Genomic DNA, 10,028 nt, shown 5'->3' on the forward strand with positions numbered 1-10,028 from the left:
TTTTTATTTGTTAAAAAAGTTTAAATTATCCAATAAATTTCGTTCCACTTCACGATTGTGTCCCACTTGTTGTTGATTCTTGACAAAAAATTAAAATTTTCTATCTTTATGTTTGAAGCCTGAAATGTGGCGAAATGTTGAAAAGTTCAAGGGGGCCGAATACTTTCGCAAGGCACTGTATATATATACACACATACACACATCTATATATATATAAAGATCTGGGCAAAGAAGTGGGGAAAACCAACAATTGGGCAGTTGATAACCAACTTGACAGATGAGAAACAACTTGAGAATTACTTTTACCTGTCTGACAATGATGCTTTGGTCATGATGCCTTTGTCTGTATTGAATGACTTGAGGCTGCCTGCCTAATGTTCGTGATAAATAAAAGGTATGCAAAAGACTGTGTTTCAATCCTTTTATTCGTTCTCAGTATAGTACACACTAAGCTCTGTTGTCCAAGGTGAAAAGCTATCATCAAGATCTAGAATGCGGGACTTGGTGAAACTTGCACTAGGAAATAAACTAGTTTCATTAAAGCTTAAGTGTCGTGTGATGCAATTTCTTGTTTCTGAACCTACTGTTTCATGCTTAATGATTTTGAGCATTTTGTTGTCTATGTTGCTTGTCACATTTTCCACTCCAGTTATCAAGATATTGGGCATGAACAAAACTTTGCAGATTTTTTTTTTTTTTTTCATTCTTTGATCTTCCGAACCTCTTACGCCTTCGTGGGTTGCGGGTGTTCCTATCCCAACCGTCTTTGGGTGGTAGGCAGGAGACACCTTGAACTGGTCGCCAGCCAATTACCACGCACACATCGACAAACAAGCATTCACACTCACGATCGCACTTACGGACAATTTGGAGTGCTCAATAGGCATCTCGTTATTTAATTATTTGGATGTGGGGGGAATCCGGAGTACCCGGAGAAAACTCACGCTGCCCCGGCGATAAAATGCAAATTCCACACAGGAAGGCCAGAACTGGAATTATACCCTGCACCTCTGAACTGTGAAGTGGATGTGCTAACCAGTGTGTCACCATGCCGCCCTACTTTGCAGATGTATACCGGCTCATGAATAATCACATTAAAAATCCTGTCCGGAGCAGATTATTTTAACAATTAAGCTCCTCCTTTAAAGATACAAGTTAACAAAATATAAAAACACCGCAAACTAAAATGGCACTTCTGAATCTTCCACTCAACATCTGAATCGGACCGAAACAAAAGACAGCTTTTCACTCGGTCTCTGCACCGTTGTATAAAAGAATACAAGAGTATTTGATTAGCCCAGACTTACAATTACAAATACAGAAAGTGCTATGGGGTGCCTTGAATAGAATCAGCGATCGCCCAATTAAAGGAAAATCAAGAATGATCACTGTTGGCAACATTTGACGTGCGTTTAAAGGATGGTGCCCGCAGGATTTTACACATATCCTTTGCACGGGGCATTTGTTTAGTTTGGTGTCACCTCAGTAACCAAACTTGTTTGTTTGACCAACTAAGTGTTGAGGGGTGACTAATGTTGTCCAGCCATATCATTCAAAAAGAACTTGGTAAACTTGAAAAATATGTCAACACGCAAATGGTGCATGTTCTCTCCAGCAAACACAGGGCCATCAGAGGTATTTTAACTGCTGATGTTGCCCACTCAACTAATCAGATGCTGCCAACCAAGTAAGTGGTGGCACTGCTACATACTAATGATTGAAAAAAATTATACAAAAGGTGAGTGAACTATTCTTGCACACATTTTTAGTGAAGCAAAAATACAAATCTTTTTTTTTTTTTTTTTTTTTAAATAGCATTTTTTTCCCCCCTACAGGTTCCTATTGATAAACAGTTGAACTAGAGGGCAGAGGGGCTTCTCTAGGATGCTGGTTTCTTAAGATCCCTGATCTGTTTGATAAGGTAGGTTTTCTCGTCGTTGAACTGCTCGTCGTCCGTGCGGTCCTTCTGGAAATTGCTCAGGAAGTCAATCAATTTGGTCTGGTTCTTGAGGAGGATGTCAACGATGGGCTGCGTCTTGTTTGGATTGGCCACAAACACCTGAGGACGAGCACATATGCACAGTCAACTTTGAACACGCAAGTTTTGATGGACATATGGAACGGTTCCAGGTTCCAATGGAACCTCAGAAGTCCAACGGCCCTGTGGTTAAAACAAAAGTGGTCGAAAAAATAATCCCAAACAACACTACGCCGTGTATAAATGTTACATGTCCAGTTGTGCCACATGTAGCATAAATCCAGGCTTCCTGGCTAACTAGTGGGCAGGGAAAGAGTGGGCATGGGTGACCAGCTACCCATGTCTGTTGACCATAAGGCAGAGGTGGGCGATTTACGGAACTAAATGTTGCCAGTCCGTCATACATCAGCGGCTTGGGCACCTATTCGTCATCATCAGTCCCGCATTTTTCAAGATGTACCAAACTATAACCTTTAATGTTATTTTCACCACGTTTCCGTCATTGCGTCCATTTTTCTAGCGCATAGGTTAAGAGTTGTTCTGAGTTCTGATTCGCTAATGACCCCGGTTCTCAAATATAATTGAAGACAGGATGTCTGTTTGTAAGAATCTTCTAGCCCAGAAGAGCACCAACAACTAACTACCCATAAGCATTGTTCTTTACTGACTATTAGTCATTAAGAACCGGCGCCTTATAATCTGCGACTATTTTGAGTAAAAAAAATATATTTTTAAACAGTTTATCTATATATGTGTTGTTATTATTCAGTTATACTCCAAACACAGGGGTCGCGGGGGTGCCAGAGCCTATCCCAGCAGTCATCGGGCAGTAGGCGGGTGACACCCTGAACTGGTAGCCAGCCAATCACAGGGCACACAGAGACAAACAACCATTCACACTCACACCTGAGGGCAATTTAGAGTGCTCAATTGGCCTACCATGCGTGTTTTTGGGACATGGGAGAGAACCTTCTTTTGCACTATACGTATTTGCTGACATGTATGTCTGACACATCTCATGAAAGCATACATTTTTTTACGATATTTTAGAGGTTTTTCAACAGATCAAGGTTTCCATTAGCAGTTTTCTATTGCATAGTTTGCATTTTGCGCAATTCAGACGGTAATGGGAACTCAGCTATTTATAACAATAGAGGGTGAAATAAAACTGAAACTTCAAACATGTTCAATATTTCCACAGTCTCTATGATGCAATATACATAAAGATACATGATTCAAAAGCAAATCTGCTGTCAGACACACAAGAGGGCAAATAATTGAGCTCAATGTTTGTATACGCAAGTATTACGCCCCATTCAAAATGACAAACATTTCAATGGCAAAGAGTTAGCCCGACTTCATCCAATTCTTCATCTTCTAACAATTGCATTTTCCAGATGCCCTAAGGCACTGTGATGCTCTTCACCAGTCAGCATTGAAGGAACTATTTGTCTCGAGAGCCAACATACATGTGGTGTGTTGTGTGGGGCTTCTCGAGTACACCAGACACTATAGGGGCAGTATGAACACATTTTTCATTATCGAGAGTGGGTTCTCTCACATGTTCAAAATATAAGATATTAACAATTGCTACAGGCGTGCCTGGCTTTAAAGGGCCGCTTCTCGACAAATATATCTATACTTAGTGTATTGTGGTCTTAATTTTACCTTAAAGACATGGAAGGCCTCAAACTGGATGTTGGCACTCTTGTCTCTTAGCAGGTTCATCATCATCTTGAGATTTTCCGGCTTGCTGATGTAGCGCGTCATCACCGTAAAGTTGTGTCGGTCTAGCAATAGCTCGCCCAGAAGCTGCAGGGGAGGCCCATGTGTCACACGATGACCCGCAGCCACTAGGAAGACTGGGTTGACCGACCACCCGTGAGTTTACAAACCTTGAGCGACTGCCTCTTGGTGACGTAGTTCTCAGAGTGCAGAAGCTTCTCGTAATTTGTAAACACCTGCAGTGACACAAAAGTTCAACGCAGGTCATATTTAGCCCCAAAACAGTCTCCATCCGTCGGACGGCGCTGGTGCACAATCACTCACCGCATCGTAGTTCTCGTCGAGATACTTCGCTACAAGTACTTTGTGCCTTGTCAGGAGATCCTATAACAACACGGTAACTTTGACGTTTGGCCTAGGTTAGGTATAAACAAGCCACTGAATTGACTTTAGGAAAGGCCAGGGGTACCTTGAAGGTGGCAAAGGCGTCAGAGGCGATGTCGAAGGTGGACATCTCCACATAGCCGAAGAACGTGTGGAAATGATCCGAATACAGAACAGCCTTGGCAAGCGGCTCGTGGCGGATGCACTCCCTCAGCATGATCCCACAGTTGAGAGCCACCTGGGGTGCCTCGTACCTTTAAAACCAATGTGGACATGAGTCACTGAAGGCCATTGAAGACCCAGGCTGCGTGCGCATGTGTGTGTGTGAGAAAGAGAGATAGTTACCCTTTCAACAGAATAAAGAGAACTTCTTGATGGGAGCAGAAGTACTCCACAGTGGGGCTCCTGGTTCCGATCTGCCTCCTTAAGATGTTGTTAAAGATTTGACACACGTCCTTCTTGCCCTGAAAGCGTATGCATCAAATCAGACTCAAGCAAGCATCTATTTTTAAAAATAGAGATATTGCTAGCAATTTTTATTATCATTTATCTTTTTAAACAATTTGAACAGTTTTTACTCATCTCTGATTTCAAACCTAGTTATTCATCACTGATGAACTAACTGATGAATCATCAGTTTGTTGTGTTGCCTATATTGTATGCATATCGAAGACGTTGACAGTCATAATGGCCTTCCGAGGGAAACTATGACTACAATGCGGCCCGCGACAAAAAGGAGTTTGACACCCCTGATCTATGCTATCTAATTTTATGTTTGACACTTTATTCCCTTCTACTACGCACCAAAGAAGCCGTAAGAAGCTGTTGCTCTGATGAACTCACACCACTCTTAGAGTCTCAGAGTCATTACTGTGCAATAACATCCTGCTCTCCACACCTTTTTTGAATTTGTCTACACTGTTTGTACTATGTGTCCTCTCTGCATCCATTGCAGCCTGGTCATCCTGAAAGAGGGACCTTCCCATCTGTGGTCTCTTCTCAAGGTTTCTCATTTCCCCTAGCTGGAGTTTTGAGTTTTTCCTTGCCCTTTTGGGAGTTTAAGATCAGGGGATGTTTGAGAATATTTGCCATTTTTCACATGTCCTGAGTGTTGTTAGTCACCTAAATGTTGAACAGAGAGTGTGATTTACCGAAGTCAAATTCCTTGTTTGGCACGCTCAAACATGGCGAATAAAAAACTCTTGAATCTTGTATTTTGTTATATGACAAATAAAGGCATTCTAACTCTAACTGCATCCTGTATCCTTTTCTCACCTCAAAGTCAATGACCTGCAGGTTTTCTACCAGCGTGATCAGTAGGCCGCTGTTGTAGAGCTCCTGAGCCAACTGGGCCACCGTCTCTGTGTGCGGCTCCTTATCATTGCTCCCGTATAGAATCTCCTTCATGGACACCAGACACTTGGACACCTCCTCAGATGCCTGCAGAACAGAGCAGGGGGAGGTGGCCAAATGGAACTTCAACCTGGACAGCCAGTTGTAAGGGTGGGGCATCAAATCGGCTCACAATTGCCTGCACCTACCTTTTCTGTTTTCTTGTCCTGTTTAACCAGCACAGCCAAGTACTCCTTGAGGGTCTTGACGAGTTCCACCGGAGTCTTGTGGGATTTACCAAACAGAGGCATGATGTCTGCACACTCGCCTCAAGTCCTAAGAGGTGTGCGTGTAAGTTAATTTCAAGAAAAAGCTCATTTTAAACTTGTACTAAATACATATAGCGGTGCCTTGAGATACGAGTGGAGATGGCATGAGTTGTCCCCACCCAAAAGGGACCATATTTGTACAATTTTGCTTACATGTAAGGGTACAAACAAGTGCTTAACTTATGTGTATGCTTTTCAAAGTAGCTGTTGTACGGAATGCAGTTTAGAGACAAATAGTAGTAGAACACCAGGGATGCACAACAATGCATTGATACACAAACTGTCAACAGTTCTTGCTGTTGTCAGAATTTATTCTATCATGAGGTAATCAATAAGGATGTAATAATACATTTTTTAACAATCCTCATGAAATAAGGCGTAAAGATTTGAGGCAAAGCAATATTTTGCCTTTTGGTAATGATACAATTTGATGAGATAAGATTATTTTGATACACCAATGGCATTTCTGCAAATAAATCTACAATAAGAATCACCCACGAAAAACAAAATTCTGCAACATACAAACGGTATATACAGTAATTTCTAATGATAGTATATACTATCATTAGAAATTTAAACACCACTAGATGCACGCACGCGCGCGCACACACGCGTGCACACACACACGCGCGCGCACACACACGCACGCACACACACACGCAAAGTAGTTACCCAAGGGAAAAAAAAGAATCCCCTTTACAGTTCCCCCCCGTCTTCCAGAGAAAACACATAAGGAATATTTGTCAGTGTTTTCTTAAGAATTTTGAGGGTTTTTTTTACAATTTATTTTAGGTTTAGTGACATCCATGTGTAACAGCGTCTAGTCGATGTCACGCTCTGGACAACATTATGGAATTGTGAAGACAAGAAGTCGCTACTACAGTCAAGTATGATGATAGCGATAACCGAGTGTGCCTTCTTGTGCAGCACAACGTTGCCATTCGTGATTTTTAAATGTTGCTTGCTGGGTCCAACATGAATGAAGGAATTCTTGGCGATGTCATATACGAGGATAGACTGAAAAGTTTTATTTTTAAGGCATATTTTCTTTCCAGAAGATTTCCCACAAACCAGTCCGCCAGTCTCAGTTTCCATAGTGTAAGGTGGATCTTGTGACCTTCCATTCCTCCATTCCACATCAGCTTACATGGTGATCAACTGCAACGTCAGCCAAGATGATAACAGCCGGCCAAAGATAACTCAGCCGTTTGTATGCAGGTTGTCAGGGCGACTGTGCAGTCCTTTAGCACCTGCAAGAGACATTCCAGAACCGCCTGCGCAACGGAGCTAAGCTTCTGACACACGGCTGCCTTCACAGACAGGGGGATCGTGGAAGCTTGTTACACTACCATTGCGGCCTTAATGTGTCAGACTGGTCAACATGCTTTTCATGTGAGGACAAGAGACACGCTGAATCACACACAGGTGAGTGATTGATGAAAGGCTTGAGCTTAATGTTGTTCTGTTGGAGAGAATACAAAGTTTGAGGTCCATGAAGAGCATCCCATGCACTTGTCTGTCAACAGCATTGCCATAGAATCAGAGCATAGTGGGACATGTATGTAACAGTGCTCCCCAGTGCGGTTGTGATTTCACCTGTGTGCCAGTTATTTTGGAACGTATCCTCAAAACAACTACTGTTTTGTGTCCAAGCAAAAATGAAAGTTTTGTCTTTGGTGCCATCATCTTGCAGCACCTTAGTGCCAACAGACTATGTTGCAGTCAGGGGAGGAGCTTCATTCAGCCAGGTCATAGCTTCATGTAACAGAAAAGATCTATGGGTGGTTTTCCAAAGGTCTGGTCCAATTACATGAACAAACACTGACTCACTTTGAGAGTGATTCTTTCCTTCCCTTTACAACCAATCGCCAGATTACATTGCTACAACATTGCTGACCTGTTGCAGAGATAAAATAAAGAACTTTGACTGAGGTTTGTGCTGTCGTTTGTGTGTGAATGTATTTGAGTGACGAAAAATAGCCGTCGCGGCCACTTCCTGTTCATGACGTAACACAGCCATTCAATTAAGACCTCATTCTATTCTTAAAATGCTAAGCTGGCAGAATGATGTCAATACAACAAAATACCGTTTAATCGAGTGCAATTCTGTCCGTAATTCATGATACGTTGTCATTATAAAAAAGGTTCTGCTTGATAACCCATTGCTTCCACAAGATGCCATTCACCACCTACGACACTAACTCTGTATCCTTGCAGGCGGAGTGCCTCAGTATGCTTACCCACAAATTCAATTTGTTCGTTGCAAAACATAATGTAAACATTTTTCATATTTTTTATTGTATAATGGCTAAAAAGCTGCATGTCAAGCATGGGATCTTTTTTTTATTGGTAATGAGCATAACATCAACTGGTTCGATCAATTATTTCACACTAGTTGTACCCACATTTTATTGCAATTCTGACCATGGTAATGCAGAAAAGCAAGTAGGTAAGCTGCTGACATGTAGTCATTGGCCAAGGCATGCAGGTAAGTTGCTGACATGTAGTCACTGGCGACGGGAACAATGGAAATTTTATGGTGTTAACTGTGTCGTCAAAGTTATAAACAAGTTTCAACGGCTTCAGAGATTGGGGGCTCAGCGATAGCCTGAAATTCATATCATGTTATGAATTGAATCTGTTGGTCCTCACAGCAATGGCAAGTGTAAAAGCGTAAAATTCGTCATGGAGTATTGCTTATTGTGTTATTCAAATGTGGTACGGTAAATATTTCCAGTTAAAAGGGTCAGAAAGTATCATATTCATTATTCACTCTGCTTCTTTTCATTAAAACTTTGTATTTTCATGTAAAGATGTCGGTTTTTCTTTTATGTGTAGAAATCTAGTTAACAAATAAAAAACAGCCCCTTAGCAAAGCTAAATTGAATGGTAATAATTTTCCGAGATTAAATGTACATTAATAGTATGATAATAATCAGTAATGTTATTTGTTTGTTTTCACAATTGAATCCGGAGTTTTGAATTGGACCTTTGAGGTCTGCACAGTAAATGTTCTCAAAATTACAATACAGCACATTTGGCGTTGCTTCTAGACAAAAAAAAAAAGTTTTCTGCTATAAACAATGTGAATTTAAGAAATAAAAACTGTTGATTCAAGAAAATTAAACCAATTGTTCATTATATTGTCATATTCTTATTCTGAAAGAAATGCAGTAACAAAACAAACAATGGATCAATACTTAATGAAGACGTTTTTGAAAAAGGAAACCATCAAAAAGGGCTCAACATGCAAATGTTTCATTTATGTTTTTCATTTATGTTCGACATTCCCTCTTGTCTTCTCTCTAAAACCGAAGCCATGATTACAACTTCCGGGTTTCACATTGAAAATGGCCGGAAGCTGTTTTATGTCATGGTGGTTAACCTGACAACTGACGTCTAAAGTAAGAGCAGGGTGGAAACGAGCAAAACAAAATAAACAGCCGTCGCACATCAACTAATTGATATTTAGATGTGCCAACGGCGTCTCAACAGAATCGTGCTTGTGAGACATTTGGGAAGCAGACCGCATATACATAGAGTGCCAGACAACATGATTTGACAAGGCTACACCCCTCTCGCCCTGCGGCTCAAGTCGCTTTCTGTCGGACGGATTTCCAAAGCTAATCACAGTTGTCTCCATGTACCACAAACAGCTGATGAAAAGGTTCGGAACAAATCCACGAGTTGACCCCGAGTGACATTACACAAGACGACCAAGGGCCATAAAGCATACCAATTACGTTTACAAGCAGCTATTCTCGAAAGGATACTTACAGTGCAAATAATCTGTATCTTTGAGCGTTTACAACGCTTCGGTCCCGCTTCACAGCCGCTCTGGTGGACTTCGGTTTTCACACCAGGGCTGTTAGTCCACTGGGCCGCCAGTTAAAAAGTGTGCCAAACAATTTAAAACGAGAGGAATCAGTGAAGAAAGGAGCGCAAAATTCCATCTGGTTACGTTCCAGCCCTTTGTCGAGCTAGCAAGGGCAAACCACGCGACTTCCGGTGTAAACCGGTTTAAAGCTTTTCATATAAAAATTAATTTTCAGTCCAAACGCTAACCTATTGCTGAAGTATTGGAAAGAAAAGAACAAAAATGGAAACCCGTTGAAAACTCGAACATTTTCTGGGTAAAATTAAAAAAAAAAAAACCTACAAGGATGATTTGCTATGCTATTATAATGTAATGATACAAAATGCTTTTACTGTGCGCCACTTTTGGTTAGATTTCGCATGGCAGCAGTAGCTTTCCAACCGTATAGGTCTCATGCACTTAA

The 10,028-nt window shown here is 41.3% G+C and overlaps 1 protein-coding gene across 1 annotated transcript; it reads right to left on the reverse strand.

Annotated features, from left to right (window-relative positions):
* Nucleotides 1–407: 407 nt before the first annotated feature.
* Nucleotides 408–9,753, reverse strand: cab39l (calcium binding protein 39-like). Its single transcript, XM_037277276.1, has 9 exons — nt 9,526–9,753; nt 5,629–5,755; nt 5,363–5,527; nt 4,433–4,551; nt 4,173–4,341; nt 4,028–4,087; nt 3,874–3,939; nt 3,647–3,790; nt 408–2,059 (listed from the first exon to the last, which is right to left on the reverse strand). Exons 2-9 carry the CDS (start codon nt 5,728–5,730, stop codon nt 1,880–1,882), a joined length of 1,005 nt encoding a protein of 334 aa, XP_037133171.1. The 5' UTR covers nt 5,731–5,755; nt 9,526–9,753; the 3' UTR covers nt 408–1,879.
* Nucleotides 9,754–10,028: the final 275 nt, after the last annotated feature.

Source organism: Syngnathus acus, chromosome 2 (genome assembly GCF_901709675.1).
Source record: "Syngnathus acus chromosome 2, fSynAcu1.2, whole genome shotgun sequence".
Classification (NCBI taxonomy): domain Eukaryota; kingdom Metazoa; phylum Chordata; class Actinopteri; order Syngnathiformes; family Syngnathidae; genus Syngnathus; species Syngnathus acus.

Bases quoted from the DNA above. Each gene is read 5' to 3' on its own strand.
- cab39l (XM_037277276.1), bottom strand. From the start codon at position 5,730: ATGCCTCTGTTTGGTAAATCCCACAAGACTCCGGTGGAACTCGTCAAG. The intron at 5,528-5,628 runs GTAGGTGCAGGC...TCTGTTCTGCAG, and splicing joins AGGACAAGAAAACAGAAAAG to GCATCTGAGGAGGTGTCCAA. The intron at 4,088-4,172 runs GTACCCCTGGCC...GTGTTGTTATAG, and splicing joins ACGCCTTTGCCACCTTCAAG to GATCTCCTGACAAGGCACAA.